The sequence below is a fragment of the Sinocyclocheilus anshuiensis genome, unplaced genomic scaffold (assembly GCF_001515605.1).
Source record: "Sinocyclocheilus anshuiensis isolate Anshui unplaced genomic scaffold, SAMN03320099.WGS_v1.1 scaffold1014, whole genome shotgun sequence".
Lineage (NCBI taxonomy): Eukaryota > Metazoa > Chordata > Actinopteri > Cypriniformes > Cyprinidae > Sinocyclocheilus > Sinocyclocheilus anshuiensis.
The window spans coordinates 908707-933581 of NW_015540943.1; the positions used below are offsets into that span (position 1 = coordinate 908707).

General features: G+C 36.9%; 2 protein-coding genes across 2 annotated transcripts in view; one reads left to right on the plus strand and one right to left on the minus strand.

Annotated features, from left to right (window-relative positions):
- Window positions 1-2535: 2535 nt before the first annotated feature.
- On the minus strand, window positions 2536-6605 carry LOC107689739 (phenylserine dehydratase-like; the record flags this gene model as incomplete). The annotated part of the gene is given in 9 exon segments (XM_016487871.1): window positions 2536-2563; window positions 2565-2684; window positions 3990-4086; window positions 4222-4319; window positions 5339-5485; window positions 6015-6108; window positions 6151-6187; window positions 6276-6453; window positions 6532-6605. Coding segments are annotated over 9 exon segments (873 nt in total), but the record flags the coding sequence as incomplete, so codon positions are not given.
- A 6716-nt stretch (window positions 6606-13321) lies between these two features.
- Window positions 13322-24875, plus strand: part of LOC107689740 (cadherin EGF LAG seven-pass G-type receptor 1-like) — a 112021-nt gene continuing 100467 nt past the window's right edge. Inside the window, 1 exon segment of the mRNA XM_016487872.1 lies at window positions 13322-16911. Within this exon segment, the coding sequence (XP_016343358.1) occupies window positions 13383-16911 (3529 nt within the window). The 5' untranslated portion in view covers window positions 13322-13382.

The following is a 24875-nucleotide window of genomic DNA, read 5'->3' on the forward strand; positions in this document are numbered from 1 at the left end:
CAGCACAATTTAGAACATCTATAATCTATAATTATTTATATTAATAATATGTTAGTCACCTATGAGTTTAGAGAACAAACAACACAATCTGCATATTAGAGTTTTCTGTTGTTTGGCGCAGATAAAGCAGTAGGGATGTGGATATGGCAAGCCGTTTTAGCTTAAAATATTCCAGGCGTTACTCGTCGTAATTGCATTTTTACTAGTAACAATTCAATTAGAGATCTCTACAATTAAATTCTTACTAGTAACAATGCCAATTAGAGAGCTCTCTAAATCTATTTTTACTAGTTATAATTACAATAAGAGAGCTTGAATTCTAATTTAATTAGAGAGCTCTGCAATTGTATTCTTACTATTAAGAACTGAATTAGAGAGCTCTCTAATTCAGTTCTTACTAGTAACAATTATGATTATAGAGCTCTCTAATTCAATTCTTACTAATAACAATTGAATTAGAGAGCCCTACAATTCAATTCTTACTAGTAAGAGTTCCAATTAGAGAGCTCTTTAATGCAATTCTTATTAGTAACAATTGAATTAGAAAGCTCTTTAATTCAATTAGAGAGCTCTCTAAAGCTCTATTCGCACAGGATTAGTATTACCTGGTGACCTCTAGTCATTTGTAATAATTGCGGAGGTTGTCTGTGATCTTAATCCCGTGCAAATCGGCCATGTCTGTAATTTGTAAAGTAAAAATTCCCCTGCAAATTATCTACCATATTTCGCCGAACACCGAGGTTCTGTGATAATATTAGTCCTGTGCGAATTGGGTTCTGAGGCGAATGGAGGCTGCATTGGAGTGTTTTGATATTATTTTGGGTGCTGGGTCATATTGCTATACACAGGCGGATCTAGGACTTCATCCACAGGGGGGCTGAGCCCTCAGACAGACCACTAGATACAAATATACAAATTACCTAAATTAATTGAAGTAAATGTACACAAATATCCATTAAAGCTACAGAAGTTACTTAATTAAGAGCAGCGAGTGATTCTCTCTTTTTCTTTTATTGTTTGATTAACATTATTAACATGCACGGGTCCGTTATATTAATGCACAGCCGATATTTTCGTAACTATTTACGCTCACTTAAGACGTAACCAACTGTTTTTACGTCGATACTCGTCAATTGACAGCCATTCAGACATAATTTTGTACGAATTTGCTCAAGACGTGAAAAAGAACTCCGTTTGGTATTTGCTTGATGTCTGAGAGAAGGCTTTCTGTGTGTGCACACTTCAGGTGTGTGTGTGCACAGAGACGATCTATGACAGTGCGCGAGTACCGCATTGAGATCTCTTTCATGCCGTCTTGTGCTTGAATAGCTTAAAATCACTTAAATGTTTAAACTGACAAGCCTTAAAACACATGAGAATGATAAACTTTCTTGAGAAAGCAGCAGGCCTGATCGTTCAGATAGTTTTAGGGGGGCTGAGACAACAGATAGGGCTGCTGAAGCCCACCTAAAAAGAGTCTAGAACCGCCCCTGTCGCTATAAGTCAAGTCACCATTATTTATATAGCACTTTTAACAATACAGATTGTGTCAAAGCAACTGAACAGCATTAATTAGGAAAATAGTGTCAATAATGCAAAATGATAATAGTAAACACTCTATTGTTTTCAGTTAAAGGCAGTTCATCATTGAATTCAGTGATGTCATCATCCAGCTCAGTTCAGTTGAAATAGTCTCTGTGCAATCAAGTCTACGATATCGCTGGAAATTAAGTGTCCCCAACTAAACAAGCCAGAGGCGACAGCGGCAAGGAACCAAAACTCCATCGGTGACAGAATGGAGAAAAAAACCTTGGGAGAAACCAGGCTCAGTCGGGGGGCCAATTCTCCTCTGGCTATACAGCATACAACTATACAATTTGCAGAAAGAGAAATTTGAAAACCATCAGAAGAGCGAAAATAAAAAGAATGATTAGATGGAGATAGATGACATAGCAGCATGCAGTAAGAAATATTCATATCTGAAGTTAAGTCTAAATTCGAGTGAAATCTGCAATTAAACATCTTTAATGTGTTTTTTTAGTAATACAAATTTTATTATACAGCTCTGTAATTGCATTTTTACTAGTAAGAATTCAATTAAAGAGCTCTCTAATTGGAATGGTTACTAGTAAGAATTCAATTGTAGAGCTCTCTAATTGTAATTCTTACTAGTAAAAATTCAATTAAAATGCAATTAAAAATGAATGGAAGTCAATGGAGACATGACTAGTAAAAATTCATTTGTAGAGCTCTCTAATTGGAATTGTTACTAATAAGAATTGAATTAGCGAGCTCTGTAATTGGAATTCTTGTTAGTAGTAACTGAATTAGACTCTCTAATTGGCATTGTTACTAGTATTAATTTAATTGTAGAGCTCTCTAATTCAATTTGTACTAGTTAAAATGCAATTACGTAGAGTAACGCTGGGAATATTTTAAGCTAAAATGGCTTTCCAAATGTGGAGGTATTTCATAACTTTATTCAGAGTATTTTCATATCTAAAAGATATTATTTAAATAAACTAACCCTTTAACTTAGTCAGGAAAGTTGCTAAGCTCATCTGCCAATGTTTCCTCCACTGAGGATGACCACCACATTCTTGCCATTGATATCTGGTATTTTGTCATTCGTGACAGCAGTGAACGCCGCAGTGCCTGAAGGTTCAAACAATGAGACCAGTACGGTGACCGAGAAGTGCAAAACAAATCACAATTCTGAAAACAAAATAACAAATTACAAACGCAAATGCAAGTCTAAAAAACAAAATAACAATTCAGAAAACATTATAACAAGTCAGAAAACACAATGACAAATTCGAAAACAAAATAACAAATCAGAAAACACAACGACAAATCCGAAAACAAATTAACAAGTCAGAAAACACAATGACAAATTCGAAAACAAAATAACAAATCAGAAAACACAACGACAAATCCGAAAACAAATTAACAAGTCAGAAAACACAATGACAAATCAGACAAACCGGAAGAGGTAGGTATAGTTTGAGACCGCGCCATTGGTTTGGGATTACTCACCGCTGACTGGACCAGACATCTGTCAATCAACGTATACAGGAAGAACCAGCCGAAGAACAGCAGAGTCGTGGTAGAAAGTTCGGAGATGGTATTAAAGTAGCTCAGTTTAAATGTATTGTATGAATTGCCCTTACTATGGAATAAAAAATACGGAGTGTCTATTTACATTTAGTTAAAAGTGGCTGTAAAACATCAGATCCAGTGGCGCAGATGGATAAGCTCGTGTCCTTGGCATTTTGACGCGATCGACCCGGGTTCGATCCCGCCTTTTGACTAACTTTTTTTTCCTCCCTTTTCAAATCTCGTATTAGCAATGGATTCTATTTACACTAAGTGAAAATAGCAGTATTTTTCTTAATTTTTATTGAAAATAAATGCCTTTACGATGTGATACGAGATTTGAAAAGGTAGAAAAAAAAAAGTTCGGCAAAAGGTGGGATCAAATCCGGGTCGATCGCGTCAAAAAGCCAAGGACACACGCTTATCCATCTGCACCACTGGAGCTGATGTTTTACAGCCACTTTTAACTAAATGTAAATAGACACCCCGTATTTTTTATTCCCTAGTAAGGGCAATTCATACAATACATTTAAACTGAGCTACTTTAATACCATCTCCGAACTTTCTACCACGACTCTGCTGTTCTTCGGCTGGTTCTTCCTGTATACGTTGATTGACAGATGTCTCGTCCAGTCAGCGGTGAGTAATCCCAAACCAATGGTGCTGTCTCAAACTATACCTACCTCTTACGGTTTGTCTGATTTGTCATTGTGTTTTCTGACTTGTTAATTTGTTTTCGAATTTGTCATTGTGTTTTCTGACTTGTTATAATGTTTTCTGAATTGTTGTTGTGCTTTCTGAATTGTTATTTTGTTTTTTAGACTTGCATTTGCGTTTGTAATTTGTTATTTTGTTTTCAGAATTGTGATTTGTTTTGCACTTCTCGCCACCATAGACCAGCTCTATAAAGTGTGGAAACTGCAGATTTGATCTCCTCGTCGGTCACCAGCACAATGTTCTCAACATACTTCTGACACAGCTCATATGCAAAGTATCTGAGGGTAAAGCCCAAGAAACGCGTTTCAAATAGCACAAATTAAAATCCTGACTCTTAAATAACAAAGCTATAATGAACACTTCCATAAAGTTTTATAGAAAACAGAAAAGTTTTATTCAAAATAGAATTCATACCTGCAAATGGTGGTGCTAGCCCTGAAGCAATGCTTTTAGCATCCATACCAACAGGCTTCTTCTCAATGAAGCTCTTGTACATTGTACATGCTGTTGAAAATCAAGAGGGATTATTTAACTTAATGTGCATGTCAGAAAAACAAAAGTGTCATTCACTTACTAGTCATTTAATTAATAGGATACTGAACTTAACCTTAATTTTAATTCAATTTTTAAATGTTTTTTTTTCTGTCAGAAAATAATTCTTCATCAATGAGTTAGTTCACGTTAATTACCTAGACTTTTGATGGATGGACAAAAAATGAGGAGAAAATATAAAAAATATCTTCATTTGTGTTTTTAAGATTAATTAAAGTCTGATGGGTTTTGAACAACATGAGGTAAAATATGTTTTCACAATCTATCTAATTTTATCTAAAATGATTTGTCTGCACTTTCTGTTTAACATTCACATGCAGTGAAATTACATCTTAAAAATTATGATTTGATCTGACATCATAATTAAGGGAGTGACACTTTACACAAAATAACTGCATGGTTCAAACAAGTACAGTTTAGCTACCATCTTTTATGGTGCAATTATATCAGCTTTGTCAAAATCATTATCTTCCATTACGTATTTTGTTCCTGGCACAAATCGCAAGACAGTGAAGTGTGGTGAAAGTTTAATTATGCTTTTCTTAAATCCCTTAAGTTGATAGCTTGAAGGTTCAGTGTTAACCATTTCGGTAGCACCTTACAAGAGAGATCCATTTATTAGTTAACTACATTAGTTTACGTTAACTAAGATTATACTAAATGCCGTTAAAGTATTGCTCATTGTTAGTTGTTAGTAATTTCAGCATTTTGTTATACATTTTTAAAATCAAATTTGTATTTTTCAAATAACATGAATAAACAATGAACTATTGCTTTTAATAACGAACATCGAAAAAGATTAATGAATGTTGTAAGAAATATATTACTCATTGTTGACAACTGTTAACAAATGAGACCTTACTGTAAAGTGTGATTACTTTTTTAAATAAGTTTTCATGCAAAAATGACAATTTCTTAAGCATTACTCAACACTATCAAACATCATTGTAAAAGAGCATTTTAATTATCCCCTCCTTCTGGTTCCACTCCATAGATCTTTGTGTTCTCACAACCAGACAGTTTGATGGCTGCTGCCACACCAGCAAGTAACCCCCCTCCACCACAGCAAACAACCACAACATCTGGATAGGGTACAACCTCCAGGATCTCAAAACCTAAGCTACCATTTCAAAAGACAGTGTACGAGTGAACCAATTATAATACATTCCATCTTTGGTGCATATGTTCATCATGCATTGCCACTGGGGCAGTAGTACCCTTTCAAAAGGCAATGTGTACCTTTAAGGTACTAATATGCATCCTTTAGCGGTAAATAAGGTACAAAAGTCCATTTCAAAGGAATATTTCACCCAACATGAAAATTCTATCATCATTTACCAACCTTCATGATATTAAAAGCTGTATGTTTTAGGCAGGTTCACACAGCTCTTTCATACAATTTGTGTTTCATTCACACTGACATAACTTGGATATTTTTGAACCTTTGAAGTGCTTTTTTGGAGCTTGACAGTCACAGTCATTCACTTTCATTATATGAGCAAAATCATGTAAAATCACATTCTTCAAAATATCTCCTGTTGTGTTCAACTAAAGTAAAAAAGTCATGCAGGATTGGAACGACATAAGGGTGAGTAAATAATGACAGGCTTTTCATGCTTTGGGTGAACTGTCCCAGACGTGTATTTAACCTGGCATGTCCAGCGGTAAGATCTGGATCATCATAGGAATGTAGGAAAGTCATACTGTCCTCTTGAACACTTCGAGTAACAACGTCCAAAAGAACTACCTGTTTCCTGGTCTTTTGTACACCACAGTCCATAAAACGAGGAGTTGGTGCTCTTTCAACCTCAACTCCCAAACTCTACAAATGTTTGACACATTTTGTTAAAGATTAAATAACGAGAAAAGTGTAACCGTATCAGCAAAGTGTATAAATGAGCGTTTCATACTTGTATCAGAACAGATCTGGAGATAGGGGCCGTTTCTAGCATCACCACTTTGCCTTTACATTCATGCTTAAATGCATATGCAAATGACTTCCCATAACTCCCAGAAGACATGGTCACAAAATGACCCCCTTTGAGTATCCGGGCAAACTGGTTTGCAACACCTCTTATCTTACATTAACTTGGTGGAAGAGGAAAGAAAACAAATCATGATATGCTTGCACATTGCTATCACAACCAAAGCAAACAGAAGTAAAACATCACAAACTGACCGGTCCTCTGCATGTCCTCCAGTTTGATGTGAATATTGCAGGAGGTGTTGAGTGGCAGTGTGGTTTAATGAACTTTTAGCATTTTCCAGGAAAAGAGATACAAAATAGGACTTGACTAATACTTAGTTTTTCAGCAAAGAATAAATGAAAGGAGGTGCATAGAATTTATAGAAGTTTTATATATGTGGTGTCTTGCATATTTGTGACCCTGAAGCTGAATAAATAAGCTTACCATTGATGTATGGTTTGTTAGGATAGGACAATATTTGGCCGAGATACAACTATTTGAAAATCTGTAATCTGAGGGTGCAAAAAAAGAGAAAATATTGAGAAAATCGCCTTCAAAGTTCTCCAAATGAAGTTCTTAGCAATGCATATTACTAATCAGAAATTACGTTTTAATATATTTACAGTAGGAAATTTACAAAATATCTTCATGGAACATGATCTTTACTTAATATCCTAATGATTTTTGGCATAAAAGAAAAATCAATAATTTTGACCCATACAATGTATTTTTGGCTATTGCTACAAATATACCCCAGCGACTTAAGACTGGTTTTGTGCTCCAGGGTCACATTTAGCATCATCACAGTCTTATTTGAAAACAGGTGCTGATGCCATGGCAACAGGACACTATGCTCGGACATCCCAGGAGGACAAGGAGGTTTTTCAACAGAAGCACATTCCACCTTCCAGAACCCTCTTCAGAGATCGGTTTGAAATAAGAAAGCGTAAGTGTCCATGCGATGTAGAGGACAGGGAAATAAATTGTGTTTACAGGAGCATTATGTATTTTTTTTTTCAGTATCAATTCAATGAAAATCAAGTAGTATTTTTATTTTACTTTATTTTATTCTTAATTTCTATTTCAAATTGATTTTACAAATATTTTAATTTACAAACAAATACCACCATGATGTACACTTAGTTGAGTCCTCTGCACAATGTGACTTTGCTGCAGCCTGGAATTGAACTGCTGGTTTCGTCTGGCCAGAGGAGAACTGGGCCCCCGACTGAGCCTGGTTTCTCCCAAGGTTTTTTCTCAATTCTGTCACCGATGGAGTTTTGGTTCCTTGCCGCTGGCTTGCTTAGTCGGGGACACTTAATTTCCAGCGATATCGTCGACTTGATTGCACAGACACTATTTAAACTGAACAGAGCTGGATGATGACATCACAGAATTCAATGATGAACTGCCTTTAACTGAAAATTGACTGTTTACTATTATAATTATGCATTAATGACACACTATTTTCCTAGTTAATGCTGTAAAGTTGCTTTGACACAATCTGTATTGTTAAAAGCGCTATATAAATAAAGGTGACTTGACTTGACTTAAAATGTTATACTTAAAAAAAAGAGGCTTTTTATTTCTTTATGCAAAACATGTCTTATTCTTTTCTTTTGATTTTTGGGTTGTACTATGGACATGGACCTTTCTTGACAGTTTCTGTGAGATTTAAGAGATTTAAAATGATGTTCCTTTAATGTCCGTTGTATCTGTGATTTGTTTCTAAATTGACCTTTACTCTTCTTCTGAATCTTATTAGCTGTGCGGCTCTATCAGGGCACTGATCGCTTGAAGGACCAGACATTCTTCCTCAGTCAGATTTCCCAGGATGCTCTGTGACACACAATATTTCCCCTAGCTGGGCTAACCAAAGACTTTGTGAAGAAAATAGCTGCTGAGGCTGGCTTCCAGCATGTTCTAAAGAAAAAAGAGGTACTAAATTAAATAAATCACATTTCTGAAGATCTAAGATTTCCGGCACGAGAAACGTGACATTGAGTAGTGCTCAGTATTTTAAATGTAATATATTCCACTGATTAATTGATACAAAAATGTCTGCTCAATGACTAAATATAATGGAAATGCGATTGATTAACATGTATGTGTGTGTGTATATATATATATATATATATATATAAAAAAAATTCTGAAAGAGCATGGGGATCTGTTTCATTGGAGAGAGAGATTTTGATAACTTTATCCTTGAGGTTTGATGCCTCCTGTATTGTTTAAAGCAATACAACCACAAGTCTCCTATTCTTTCTAGTGAAAACTGAAAACTTTTTTATATGTTAGATAAATTATTATTATTATTATTATAAGTTTTTTAAGTGTCACACAAACTGAATTGTTGACTGAATCTTTCAGGCTCAACAATATTTATCAAAAGCTCAACCCTGTTACCAAGGTTATTTTAAGAAAATAAATGATTTGTTTCTTGAATTTTTTATGAAATAATAGTTCAGCAAAAACAAACCAACATTTGTCCCTAAACTGTCTATCCCTACCTATATGTGCAACCCTGTTACCTATTCTGACATTTTATTTATATTTTTAAAATATTTTTAAATTCATTTTATTTAACATTTATTTGTATTTAATATTTATTGCTAGAAAACTCGATATTCAGATATATAAACTTTATTCAAACATAGCCCACATTTTGGTAATAGGGTTGCAGAAATGGTAAACCTCATACAATCAACATTTCCTGCAAGTTAAAAACCTCCTTTCGCAGATAGTTTGTTGAAAGACTTTGTACTGTATTTTGGTCATTGCCATTATTGAATATATACTGCAGTCCCTTAATTTAGTACTATTTCATGTCTGTGTCAAATTTATTACAGTACATAGAGCGCAAACCAGGAAGTTTTGTCTCCATTGACGATGGGAAGATCATGGGGCAGCATAAAGGTGGATATTAATTTAATAATTGTTCATGTTCTCCTCCATAGTGTCTGTGATACTGTATGACTAACATTACTGTATTTCGCCTCAGGATGGTTCACATTAACACTGGGTCAGAGGGCTAGAATAGGAGGGCAGGTAGATCCTTGGTTTGTAGTTTATAAAGATATCGCAACCGGTGATGTATTTGTGGTGAGTTACATTATTTATTTTGCTAAAAAAAGGGCACAAATGACTTTTCAGTTTGATTGATTTGTAAAATATGACATCTCTTGCAGGGTCCAACCACTCCAAAAACCGGATGCCTTCAAGTGAGCTGCTTTCCATTTGTTTTCCATTTTAACTGGAAATTGTTAGAAAACAGGTCAGTTGACAAAGTTACATAAGTAACAACCAGCAGCCAATATTTTTCTCTGTTTTGCCTACAGCAGTGTTATTTCAGAATTATTTATATATATTATAATATTTTATAACAAATTTGAATAAGCTTTTATTTTTCTATTTTCTTTTTAATTTTACTTTAAGTATTAATAATTTTATATGCTTTTGTTATTTTCGTTCAATTTTATAATATTTTTTTTATTTCAGTTTTAATAGTTTTAGTACTTAAGCTTATTTGATTTCATTTAGTTGTCAAAATATTCATGTTTTAAGCATAATATTTATTTTGTAATATTTTAAGAGAAATCATTTTGAATAGTTTTATTTAATAATAATTTAATAGTTTTATTTTCAGTTTTAGTTAACAATAACAAAATTGTTCTGATGTAAACAGTCCTAATATCAACATCTCATTTCTTTTCAGCTCCATGCACTGTAACCTTGAATCTAGATGGGTCACTGTTGGTAATGTTGAAAGAGCCAATAAGAGCACTAACACCTGGACAGGTAATCCAGAAATATCTACACCGCTGCAGAATGTATCTGAATGTTTAACTAAATTCTTGTTGTGTCATTATAAATCATTTACTAGGTCAGAAAGCTCATACTCCCGTCTTCTATCACTATGACATATTCTCTATAAATAATTTTTTGTTATAAAAAAACTTTTTTTGTTTTCTGTTCAACAAATATGATGACATACATTATAAGTGGTATTATAAAACAAAAAAGTTCAGATTGTACATTTAGAGCAGCGTTCAAGCTTGCTAGGTTGATTGGCAACTGTAAACAGCCTACAGTTAGACTAATGAACTGTATTACAGTTAGGGTTTGGCCGATAAACGATGCCATCGTCCATCGCCGATGGCTGACAGACATCACGATGTTAAGCTGACGTCGTGATTCCTCCCCCCTCACCCCACACCCTCTCCCGCAATCCGCCGCATCGCAGTTCCGTGTTCGGAAAGGAAATGAAGTGTACTAAGGAAACCCTAAAGGGAATAAATAGCCTAAGAGATGGGAGGATAAAAAAAATATTTCAATACTTTTTCTCGCAATTATATCGTTGGATAAGTATAGGAGATTGTATATAAATTGTGGGCATCAGGGAGCCGCTATTGAAACCACTTTCGATTGCGCGCTCTCATTTTACTTTCACTTTCACTTTTGAGATTCACGATCACAAGGACTCTGTACTATGGAGCGGCAGTACTTACCACACATTTGACACATTTGACATTAACTCCCCTAGAGTTAAACAGTTGAGTTTTACCGTTTTTGAATCCATTCAGCCGATCTCCGGGTCTGCTGCCGTACCATGGGTGCAGCAGGCTGCGTAAAATCATTGCGCCTGCTGCACCCATGGTACGGCAGCAAAGTTCCTTGATTATTACGCCAGAATGAGAGTATAGTTCCTAGCCATATCGGCCTAGAAAATCGCAAATTTTCATTTTCCGTCGGTCTTAGTACACGATGTAACTACAGAAGAGTCAAGTTTTAAATAGGAAAAATATAGAAACTCTTTGGTAATTTTTGAGCGAGATGCTAATGGTCTAATCAGATTCAATGATCTATGCTAAGCTACAGCTAAAAGTGATACCGCCAGACCCGGAGATCAGCTGAATGGATTCGAAAACGGTAAAACTCAACTGTTTAACTCTAGGGGAGTTGGAAAATGAGCCTATTTTCAAAAATAGTGGAGTGTTACTTTAAGGACAATGACAAGAACTTAACAAGAATAACAAGAGCAGGATTTTGCTGTGTAAGGACTCTCTTAGTATTCACAGACATTGACATGTGAGTTGTATGTTTTATGTTTTTTATTTGTTTTTTTTTGTAATTAACTTGTAATTTATTTGTATAATACATATTGTTTGTTGTATTGCTCTTTCGGTTTTATAAATGTATGTGGTTAAAGTGCCTTTATTGTGCATCACATCCTGATCTATGCAATCTTAAGAGAAATATTAAGCTACAGGTTCATTGTTCTTCTTGAGCATCTTTACCGAGTTCTTTTCTCTGCCAATAGATGGCGTGAGCACATCACTTAGTGTATGTCTGGTGCCTCTGGACATCTTCCTCAATTTCTATGCAATGCAGATAACACTAAATTAACGTAACGTATTTAAACTATATATAGTTTAAAAATTGCACGTTAAGACATTTTGTTGTTTTAAAATGGGGTTTAGAGAATAAATGATCGACCTGTGATGATAATATAAAGATTTTTATAAAGAAATGTAAGTCTAATATACATAATACCATATGTTTTTGGGTTTGGCCTTATTCCTCTTTTGTGTTTTCTAATATGCATGGCATCACAATTCAACAAACTGTATAAGTGAAATTGTACACTCTTTAAAATAAAGGTTCTAAAGGATTTTTTTAAGCGATGTCATAGAAGAACCATTTTTGGTTCCTAAAAGAACCGTTCAGCGAACAGCCTTTAAAAGAACCATTTTTTGTTGTTGTTGTTGTTGTGTGAAAAATATTTTAATAATCAGAATAACCTTTTTCCACTTTAAAGAACCTTTTGTACAATGGAAAAGTTCTGTGCGGGTTAAAGGTGGTGCCGATGCCAATAGAGAACCTTTATTTTTTAGAGTGTAGGTGTATGCTTTGTAAATAAAATTAGTGTTATACTTTTTTGTAAATAAACTTAAGAAAATTCGTTTTTAAAGAAGATCATGATTTTCTTTTACAAGAAATCCATTGCTTTTTTTTTATGTCTTTTATGAGGAACATGGGGGGTCAGTGTACGTTTTTATCTGTTGAGGAGACACTAAAATTGAAGGTAAAGAAACGCATACGTGTATATGGAATTTTAATAACACATGTAATTATAAATACACGATTAAAAAAATAAATAAAAAATCAAGTATAAGAAAAAAACTCAAAACTCAAAAGAAATCAAACCAAACTATATTTTAATGCTTAACAACTTTAAAAATATGTCTGTAATTTTCAGTGTCTATATGCCATGTTACCACTAATAACTGTCTTATGGCATTTGCTGTAAAATTATGGCTACCATAGTAATTTTTGTATAGAGAATAAATAATATTTTGTTCATGCACAGTTTAGTTTTACTCTACTCATAGCAAATAACAGATAGTGAACCCAGTATTGATATCTCTTTATTACTTTACAGCCGCTTGTAAACTGAGCGATGTAAACACGTGGTGCGCATTCATGTCACTTTAGGAGACAAAAAGCAGAAAACTTTATCTATATAGCATAAACAAACGACAACGCGCATAACATAGTAAACGAAACGGCGTTCATTTATAATGGTAGCATTTACCTCCAGAAATCTGTATTCGGACAGTTGCGTGAAACTGTTTAATCTCGTAAATTCATTTTTTATAATGGGACTTTCTGGTTTGACGCGCCGCGTCGCTCACGTTAGGGTGTAAAAGTGGCCAAAAGAACCAAAGAATAAATGCAGAGGTGAATAACAATAGTTGAATTTCCATGAGAGTTATTTAGTCCTGAAAGGAGGTGCAGTGCAGGTTATGTTAATGACTGTGTGTGTGTGTGTGTGTGTGTGTGCTGTGGGAGAGACGCGTACGCACGGAGCCATTTTGTCCTTATTTAAAACTTAACGTGGGTAATATCACTTGGCTCCATGGATACCAGCCTGATAAACTGTGTTTTCTCCTGTTAAAAAGCTACAATGAAGGATAAAAGAAGGTCGACGTGCCGTCAGAAGGAGAGTTGACGTGTTTTTCTGCATGTTTTGTGGAGTTTTACACCATGGATCTAGTAATGTGTTGGTTATTATGGGTTCACCTTCTCCTCTGCGCTCCTCTCATGGGATGTTTCGACTTGCACCTCACGGAGACTTTACATTCTGGAGCTGTTTTGGCCAATTTGTCACTGGGACCAGGTTGGACGTATAAAATAGACAGGACTTTTACTTCCAAGTACATTGGGATGTTTATTAAAGTGGACTGGAGAGATGGAGTGGTGCGTTTAAATGGAGAGGTGGATTGTGCGCGCGTCCCTCACAGCGCGCTTCCTCTTTATTTTAAAATCCAGTCATTAACAACTGAAGGACTAGTTAACGCACATTTCAATGTATTTGTACATGGACGAAATTGCGTGTTCAAATATAAAAGGAAGAGAGTGACTAAGCCTGATATTACTGTGGATTGCATTTATAACTTGGGACTAACTTCCTGCTTTTCTCCTGGTGATTTACTCCTTAGTTTTAAAGACTATTTACCTGTCTTCACTAGAAACTCTGGTGTTTTTGCTACTTCGTGCACCTCAGACCGTCTGAATGTGTTTGTGCGTAACGGGACTTTACTTGTGAAGGACGCGTACTGTTTGGAGACGGACTTGAGACGCCTTAAAGACACTATTCGCTGTTCGTTTCACGATTCAAACGGTGAGACCTTTTCTATGTGCCTTAAATTACGATTCGCCTCAGTCCAAACATCATTATTACATTCTATGCAACACGTATCAAATCAATGGAAACCGAGAATAAGGCGAGCCGTGAATTCAGCGCTTCAGTTTCAGTTACCGTACTACCAGGTTTCAGTGTCCGAGAATGAGCCTGCGGGTACGCGAGTCATCACCCTCAAAGCGACTGACAGCGACCCTGGAGAGGCGGGGAAGATCGAGTATGGCATGGAAGCATTACTCGACAGCCGTTCCAACGACTTCTTTCGGATAGACCCTCAAACCGGCAGCATTGAGACTGTCCAGCCCTTAGACAGAGAAGTTAAAGACACACATGTGTTTAAAGTCACAGCAACTGATAATGGCACACCGCGACGCGTAGCCACGTCGTCCCTGACCGTTACAGTTAGTGACACCAACGACCACGGGCCCGTTTTTGAGCAGAATGAATACAGGGTTAGGATACGAGAAAATGTGGAAGTTGGTTTTGAGGTGATTACAGTCAGGGCGACAGATGGAGATGCACCATCCAATGCGGACATGATATATAAGATTGTGAATGGTGAGGGTGTTAATTCTGGGTTTGAAATTGATTCTCGGAATGGACTTGTCAAGATTCGCATGCGTCCAGATAGAGAAACCATGGCCCAGTATCAGCTCATAGTAGAGGCCAACGACCAAGGAAAGGACCCTGGGCCCCGCAGTGCTACCGCGACAGTGCACATCACAGTTGAAGATGAAAACGACAACTATCCTCAGTTTAGTAAGAAAAGATATGTAGTTCAGGTGCCAGAAAATGTGGCGGTTAATACTAAAGTGGCCCAGGTAGAAGGCACTGACCGAGACGAGGGCAATAACGCTAAGGTTCATTACAGTATAATCAGCGGCAATGTAAAAGGTCAGTTCTTCATTCACACCCTTACCGGAGCCATTGATGTCATAAACCCTCTGGACTACGAAATTATCAGAGAATATAACTTGCGCATAAAGGCCCAGGATGGAGGCAGGCCTCCTCTCATTAATGGAACAGGCATTGTTGTCATCCAAGTTGTGGATGTGAATGACAATGCTCCTATGTTTGTAAGCACTCCTTTCCAAGCCACCGTTTTAGAGAACGTGCCCATTGGATATTCTGTCATTCACATTCAGGCCATTGATTCTGATTCTGGAGAAAATGCTCGTTTGGATTACAGCCTCACAGACACCACTCCAGGCTTTCCCTTCACCATCAATAACAGCACTGGATGGATAACAGTCAGTGCTGAGCTGGACAGGGAAACCACTGAGTATTACACCTTTGGAGTAGAAGCCAGAGACAATGGTGTTCCAGTGATGTCGTCCTCAGCCAGCGTTAGCATCACCGTCCTAGATGTGAATGACAACATCCCTGCATTTACCGAAAAGCTATACTCGCTAAAAATCAATGAAGATGCTGTTGTAGGGACCAGTGTGTTAACTGTTACAGCTCTCGACCGTGATGTAAACAGTGTGGTCACCTATCAGATCTCCAGTGGTAATACGCGGAACCGCTTTGCCATCACTAGTCAAAGCGGAGGTGGACTCATCACGCTGGCTTTGCCGTTAGATTACAAACAGGAACGCCAGTATGTTCTGACTGTCACTGCCTCTGATGGTACACGCTTCGACACCACGCAGGTGTTCATCAATGTAACTGATGCTAACACTCACAGACCCGTGTTCCAGAGCGCAAGCTACCATCAGACCTTCAGCGAAGACCGACCCATTGGATCAACTGTTGTGGTAATCAGTGCCACAGATGAAGATACAGGTGAGAATGCACGTATTACCTATATCATGGAGGACAATGTTCCACAGTTCAAGATTGATCCGGACACAGGTGCCATCACCACGCAGATGGAGATAGACTATGAAGATCAAGCCTCCTACACATTGGCCATCATTGCTCGTGATAATGGAATCCCTCAGAAGTCTGATACCACCTATGTGGAAATCATTGTTCTGGATGCCAATGATAATGTGCCACAGTTTGGGAGGGACAAATATCAGGGTTCAGTATTTGAAGACGCACCTGTGTTCACCAGTGTGCTCCAGATATCTGCTTCAGACAGGGACTCGGGGTCTAATGGGCGTTTGAGCTACACCTTTCAAGGTGGTGATGATGGGGAAGGAGACTTCATGATTGAGCAGTACTCTGGAATTATAAGAACCCAAAGGAAGCTGGACAGAGAGAACGTTCCAGTGTATAACCTGAAGGCCTATGCAGTAGATAGAGGTGTTCCTCCTCTCAAAGTAGCGGTGGAGATCCAGATTTCTGTGTTGGACATCAATGACAATGCTCCTGTTTTTGAGAAGGATGAATTGTTTATCTACATCAAAGAAAACAGTCCTGTTGATTCAGTGGTTGCCCGGATCAACGCCATGGATCCAGATGAAGGAACCAACGCTCAAATATTGTACCAGATTGTGGAAGGAAATATCCCGGAGGTCTTTGATTTGGATATATTCACTGGAGACTTAAAAGCACTCGTGGATTTGGACTACGAGACCAAAATGGAGTATGTCATAGTCGTACAGGCCACGTCCGCACCTTTGGTCAGCAGAGCAACCGTCCACATTCGTCTGATTGATGTCAACGACAACGATCCTGTCCTGCAGAATTTTGAGATTATCTTCAATAACTACGTCACCAACAAATCCAACAGTTTTCCGTCTGGGATTATAGGAAAGGTACCTGCCTATGACCCAGATGTGTCAGATGAGCTCAAGTATAGTTTCACTGAAGGAAATGAGCTGAGTTTGCTGATTCTAAACCCAAATACTGGAGAGCTCAAACTCAGCAAAGATCTGGATAACAACAGACCTCTGGAGGCCACCATGAAAGTTTCTGTCACAGGTCAGTTAACTTTTCTTTGTATCTTTTAAATCAACTGTCTTTGCTTGAAACGTTCCTTAAGTTTGAGATGCTGCAGGGTAGGGTAAGCAGGGTAAAACAAATAAAAATACAAATCAATGATTTGATAAAGACAAACTAATGTTTAATATATCATTTAAATATGTTGGGTTGATGTTGATGGATCTGCTGCTCCGAAGGGCTGCATGATTTCAGGCTGTGTTTGCTGCAGGCTGAACCACAATCCTGTTTTTCTGCTTATGAGGTGTTTGTTAGAAGAAGGCAAGAACCGTTTTTGCGTGGGAATGAAGTCTCAGTTCACTTTTAGAGGATTATTTAACTTCTGTTAAATCCAAATCCCCACCAGTATTCTGTTATGAAATGTTTGAGATGAGCAACATATTGCTGAATTAAGTGCCTCTTAGTATTGTAATGACTTTCCTCACTGACAGATCAGTCAGTTTATCCTTTCATTCTCTGTGATAATTGGTCCCACAAATCACAGTTAAGGGTTTTTTTTTATGCGAGTTGTTCTATTTTAATGATTTTACTTCTTAACATTATTAATTCTTATTCCGTGGCGTGTTAGTGTGTTGTTACAGTGCTTTGGCAGTGTTAGATTATGTACAGCCAGCCTCTTCAAATGGCATCAGCTTCTCATATCTCACACTCTTCCTTCTGTTTCTGTCCTCCTTTTCTATCACTCTTTCCCTCCCACATACCGCTCTTCCTGTTAATTTGCGACTTGCAATTGAAATACATCTCACAGAATACAGCTCTCTTGTCTGTACTTTGTGGCTTTGCGGCCATGTCTTTGTTGGTCTGATTGCCGGTCCTCATCTGAATGTGCATGCTCATGGTCATTGTTGGGCTTGTAATGAGCCACATTCATGCCATGCTCTCTCATTCATGACAAAGACACATTGGTTTCCAGCGCCATAGCAGTTCCCTCCCTCTTTTACCCCCTCTCATTTCACACAGCTCTCCTTCTTTTTGGTCTGATAATCTAATGCATTTTATTCCTTGGACATACCCACATGTCAGATGTTAGGTAACCATTAACACTGCTTATGTGACCTCTTCACCTCCAGCCCAGGGAAAAGGAAACTAAAGGGAAAACATGTTACAGAGCTCTAGATTTTAATGTTTACACTGGTCTGTGAGTGAGTTTAATGCATTTAGCTGATAACAAGGTGTCTCAAATTCAGCCATTCTCTGAAATGTAGCAAATGTTTTTCGATCATGCAATTTTTGAGTCTTAGCAGAGCTGAAAGAAGACAGCTTAGACAGAAATAATTTAGTTAAATAGTTTTTTCTATTACCCATTTATATACATGCTTTACGGTTTGCTGTTTCTGTTGGTTATACTTTAGGTCGGGGGTTTTTTTAAACCACCAAACCTAAGTATTAAACGTTGTTCTTACTTTTAACTAATCTGACTTATGATTGTGTCCTGACAAACAATAAAACAGGCAAAAACATAATGAAAAATGAATGAATAAATTTATAAATATTGAACATACCCGAGTGGCCTGAGCCACATCTACGGACCAAAATATCATAAGAGACTTGGGGATGGGCTCTTTTGATTTGGAGCTGAAAGCAGCCACACAGAACACCCTAGAAACCACATAGCAACATGTTAAAACCTAGTCAATACAAATGCATAGCAGCGCGCTAGCAACCACCCACTAAGACACTCACTAGAATCATGGTGGTGAGTTTTGCATGGGCAAGCACCATTCACATTTTTTTTTTTTTTTACAAAATGTAGCAACACATTTTTACATTTTTTTGGTTGTTGTTACCTGATTTGTTACCTGACAAGTTTTTAAGGATCATTCCTAGTCCTTCATATTTAAATGTACCATACTCCACACTTAAATGCAAAGCGGTAAAGCATTTTTACTCATATTTCAGACTGTGAAAAGTGAAAATCATTTTTTGATGGCTTTTGTTGGTTTAACTTAATGTAGTCATCTTAAGGCAGTCATGTTAAACAATATTTTAGACTGATATAAAACCAGTTTCTTTAAGTGTTACCACATGGCTCACATTTTTATCTTACCTCACAAAGGGAACACTATGAAGACACTGTTATCTTTCATTCCTCAACAGGTGTTTTTCCTGTCGACTTGGCTTTAATTTTTCATTCAATGCTTGGGGACACACAAGAAGTCCCAGATATGTACCTGATAAAAGCAAGTTAACATTTTAGTCAAAACAAGGGCCATTCTACCCTAAAACAATACCGGTTTGCGCAGCAAACACGATGGAGTGAGGGCTGCTTGTTTGAACAGTAACCCAATCTCTCTTATCTGTGTCTGTTAACATTCAACAAGCCTTTTCCCGATTTGAGGGGTGTCCTCTGCAAAATGATGCCGCTTTTTTTTTTAGCCCTGCACCTTTGTGCTTTATTTCACTGGATCAATACGAGTGATAAGTCATCTGTCGAGGCCTCGAGAAAGATGGAGCCAGGCATCATTCATACTGGTGAAATTGCATGTTTTTGATGTCTTCATCTTTCGGTTTTGATCCATGTCACATCTAAAGAGAGGAGGGGAGGTGATTCATCGCTTCTGGCCATTTTCTTCTTCTTTTACCCCTGCTGTCAGCAAATGAGCCTGCCGATACATGCAGACTTTTTCAGCGGGTTGAACTTCTGCATGTGGGCCACTGCGTTTGTGTCTCTTGTAGTTGACTGTAACCCACTCAGCGCTTCAGGTCTTGCATACCTGGACTATTCTACATTGCATTACCAAACTCTCTGAACTTGTATTTCAGTTGGGACTTGAAGAAATCGCTTCATATCTTGCAAAAAGGTATCTGAGTCTTTTAATTGTCAGATGGTTGAGGTTTATAGATAAATGATTCCACATGGAATTTGCACTTTTTTTACTGAAATAATTTACTTTGAAGCAATTTTCTCACAGAAATTGTTTGTAAATTTGGTCCCACTTTATATTAAGTGGCCTTAACTACTATGCACTTACATCAATGTACTTATTGTGTTCATATTGTATTGCAAAACACTTTTGCTGCTAAAGGTGGGATACGGATAAGGTTAGGGACAGGTTTGGTAATATGGGTAGGTTTAAGGATGGGTTAAGGTGTAAGGGATGGGTCAACAGTATAATTATAAATGTAATTACAGAAATTAATTACAGATGTAATTACATGCAGATTTTTTTTTCAAATATAAGTACTATGTAATAACATGTATGTACACAATAAGTGCATTGTACCAAATGATTAATTTGAATGTAAGTACATAGTAGTTAAGGCCACTTAATATAAACTGGGACTGTAAATTTTTATAAATAATTACAAAGAAATGACAAGTTACAATGAATTAAACATAACATTTTGATTTAGAAAGAAATTATATTTTCTTGAAAAAAGTATGTTAATGAAATTCTGCAAAACTGATATAAACACAGTACAATAAATTAAGTTAAGAGTAAGGGAGAGTTGTGAATGTAATTTTTAAAAAATGTGTAATGAACTCAATTTCATCAAAATATGTAGTTAAAGACTACTATGAATTAATTGATCAAAGTATGTTAATAAAAAGGATATGAAATAACAGTTCATGTAATTCTAAAGTAGATACCACATAAAATTAGTCCTAAACATATTTTATTCCTGACAACTAAAAGAATAAGTACCATTTAAAGGTGTAACTGTTCAATACAACATTAATAAGTAATATAAAATAAATTATATCATTATTTGCTACTTTGAGATGTGCTCTTATTTGAGATATAGTTGAATAATATCATAATGCTACACCTGCTCTATAAAGGAGGCAGCTGTGACATTTTGACTGTTGTATTAAATTCAAAGAGATGATCCAATCTTTCAAAATGAAAAAAATGAGAGGCAGCGGATGATTAAATCTCAAAATCCTTCAGTGAATGACGGAAATCGGCATGGGCTTCTACGGAATTCTGCAGCTGTTGATTCCCTTCAGGCCTACCTATGAGTAAATGGAGTTATGAGCTGAGTAATTTGTATGTAATGACTGTTATGTTATGCTTTCATATGTAGGTTAAATGTAAAACCGTTTGAGTTACCTCATAGAGCTGATGGGGCCGAAAGCAACAATTGTTTTGCACAAGGATATCCTCTTCACTGTAGAGTGAATGTGAATTGTCTTTAGTTGTAAAAGCTGTTTCTGTGTGCTTCATGCATGTATTGTATGTGTTGTGTGAGCAGACAGGGTCAGACTAGGGCTGGCCAGCTGTGTCCTGAGATCTGCTTTCTGACATGCACACAGCAGCTGTAAGAGAGAAAGATAGAGACTTTAATCACTGTGAAACTTCCCTGAGCCCTGCAGTGCTTGTCCCCTGTCATCTGCATGTCATCAACAGAGGAGATCTTCAGTCCAGGTGTGACTGTCCTTCCACCTCGTCTACACGTGACCCTCTGACCTCTGACATCACAGACATGCTGTGGGTGTCACTCTGTTAAACATACTTTGTTTAAATGGATGAATCCCAATCAACAGAATATCAGTCATGAATAAGATTGAAATGGTAAAAGAAAGTGTTATGAGATGTTTATATATTTAAGTGGTATTATTTTTACAGTATTTGATGAAGGTGTGCGTGATGCTTCCACATGCAAAATTCACCACCACAAAGCTGTTTGTGTTGCTATGCAGTTGTATTTGGAGTGATTTTTAGTAGAGGTCGACCGATATGGGTTTTTCCTCTGGTCGATGACGATATTTAGAAATCAGGGCAGCAGATGGCCGATATATGATGCTAATTTTTTTGGCCGATTTTCTCCCCCCCCCCTCAATTAATCTCATAAAATCGAATAGTTAAGTAAAAAGAAGTGATACAGAAAATTGTAGGGGTGCTCCGATTGATCGGCTACCGATCACGATCAGCCGATAATCACGTTGGGATGTGAGGTACTCACCTTCATATTTCTTCATTAAATAACTTATAAAGTAACACAGCATGAGTGAGTCACCACTCGCGTGCGCGCTCTCTCTTTCTCTCTCAAAATACGCAAATGGCTTCAAATCACTACATCGCGTCTGTCTATAAGCGAGCTACATGCTGCACAGTTGACACAGGAATAGTCACTTGCACAATCGAGGCAGTGTCACATCGTCACTAAAGTTTATAAATTGCATTACTTTTTAATTCTTGCCAGCAGAGTCACCTAAGAGGGGAATTCCCCCCATTTTCAAAAATGAAATTCATGGATGATGTCGGACCCACAGACACATTTAATGAGGAAAGTTAACGTGCACGTTTTAGCCATAAGTATTGTCTGAATTGCACGTGTTTCTACTTTCACATGCAAATGACTTGTTACACTTATGGTCGGCATTGATTCGAGTAGGCTACAATTAGGGTTGCCACCTTCAGCGAGGCAAAATAAGGGACACCCATTCAAAAGCCAAGGACACAAATAATCAGTGAGGAACTCATAGCTCAACAATAAACCATGAGAAAACATGCTCAAGTATGTAAACTTACAGCAGAACACGTTAATATTGTTATTTTAAAATTTGCTTAAATTAATTTAAAATTAATTATTATTATTAGTCTTTTTTGACAGTTCTGCAGCTGTTACGGATGGGATGAATTTTTATTATTTATTTTTTTTATAAATTAGCTTGAATTAGGACTACATTATTATGTAATTATTTGTCCCATTTTTATCTAACTTTTTAAAATGCCAATTTTTTATGACATATATGATTATTTATTATGTATATATTTATGATTAATATCAATGATAAATTAATAAATAGAGCCTAACATTAATTATAATATATTAATTTATCTGTCTAATCTTGTCTAAAAATATAATTATGTCTACCAAGCTCTGATAATGTATGGAATATCATATTAACAGACTATCCAAATTTTAATAAAACAATAGGCCTATACCTTTAGAACAGGGGTGGGCAAACTTGGCCCTTCCAGGCCACTTTCCTACAGAGGTTAGCTCCAACCCTAATCAAACACACCTGAACAAGCTAATCATTGTCTTCAAGACTACTAGAAGGCTACAGGCAGGTGAGTCATATCAGGGTTGGATCAAATCTCTGCAGGAAAGTGGCCTGGAAGGGCCAAGTTTGCTCATCACTGCTTTAGAAGCACGGATGTGTCTGTCACTTTAAAGGTATGGTTCACACAAAAATGAAATTAGTCATAATTTACCCAGGTTGTTCTAAACCTGCATAAAGCTCTTTCTTCTGTTTAACACAAAAGAAGATACTTTGAAGAATGTGTCTCAACTAAACAGCTGCTGGTAGTAAGGTAAAAAAAAATAAAAATACTATCAGAGTCATTGGGTACCAGAAACTGTGTGGTTAACCAAATTATTTAAAGTATCTTCTTTAATGTTGAACAGAAGAAACTAATTATTACAGGTTTGGAACAACTAGTGGGTGTGTATAATGATGACAACATTTTCATTTTTGGGTGAACTGTCCCTTTAAGTCAGACAGTCCAACGTGAACAACTGAAATGCTTCTCTGCAAACTGCACGTTCATCATTAGTTACTGGACAGACACATTGATAACTTTCCCATTCAGCCCTAAATATGGAGAGTCTTGTGTTCAAAGGGCAGATGTGAGCTCCTATGTTTTAAACTGCGCAGGTTTGTTTACCGCATGCTGCGCTCGTGTGAAAGGGCTTTAACGGCGCGCGTTCTGGAGACTCCGTCGCTACGGAAACAAAGACGTCAAAATCACGTGCAAATGAGCTTCTCTAATACTTCTTATGAAATTGATTTAATTATACTTGCTATTAGTATTATAAACATTGCAAAATACTTGTGTTGGCCTTTGTAAAATATGGGACAAATCGCGTCCCCTATTGATTTGATACAGGACGCATAATTTTACCTTTAAATACAGGACGATTCCGTATTTTAAGGGACGGGTGGCAACCCTAGCTACAATGTAATTACGCTTTCGAAATGGTCTGTTTTCCCCTGCCATCATTAGCTGAAGCTGTGTGTGAACAAGGCACGGCTGCAGAGTGTGAGTTGCTCCGTCTCACATGCAGCCTCACAGGGTGAGAAATTATCTGGTACAGTAACAGAATTGATATCATCAGAGCTTATCTACGCAGGCTACTATAATAATTTAGCTGCTGGGCTCGTTACCAGGTTTTGGCAACCGTGCCTGTAGCCTAAGCTACAGCTGGTTGAAGGCTCGCTAACAACACAGTTCCAAAAAGTTACTCTCATTCTCTCTCCAAAAGTAGCATCATATATGAGGAGGATCATATGGGAGTTTATATGAATTTGTACATTTTGAGTTGAGCGAAAACATACAGGTTTTAGAAATAAGCATGAAAGTCCACCCCTAAACCTAACCCTCAGTTGGGTGTTCGCAGATAAAAAAAAAAAAAGTGTTACTAATTCGCAAAAAAAGTTAAAATTGCCATGAGAGAATGTTCTGGTCTCTAGTAGGGATGCACCGATACCACTTTTTCCAGTACTCGCCTGATACCGATACTTTCATTTTTGGTATTGCCGATACCGAGTACCGATACCGATATTTTTATTGCATTTGTACATTTTTTAAATATTGGGTACAGAAACCAAAAGAGTATGTATAATGTTAGTTGGTTAACTTAATTTATCAAATAGATACAGTCAAACCAAAATTTATTCAGACACCTTCAACATTTGTCACATTATCACAGTTTATTCGCTATAGTTTAGAAAATGGTAATAAAATATGACAAGAACTCAGAGTTAAACTGTGTCAGAACAATCTTGATAATGTTAGATAATTTTGATAGAAAGGTATGTAATAGATTACAATCAACCAAAAATTATTCAGACAACTATTACACAACTATGAATACTTTGTCGGGCAACCCTTAGCCTTAATGACAGCCTGTAGTCTCCTGGGCATGCTGTCAACCAGGTTCATGCAAACCTGAACTTAAATTTTTTTTCAGACTCGGTCTGAATAATTTTT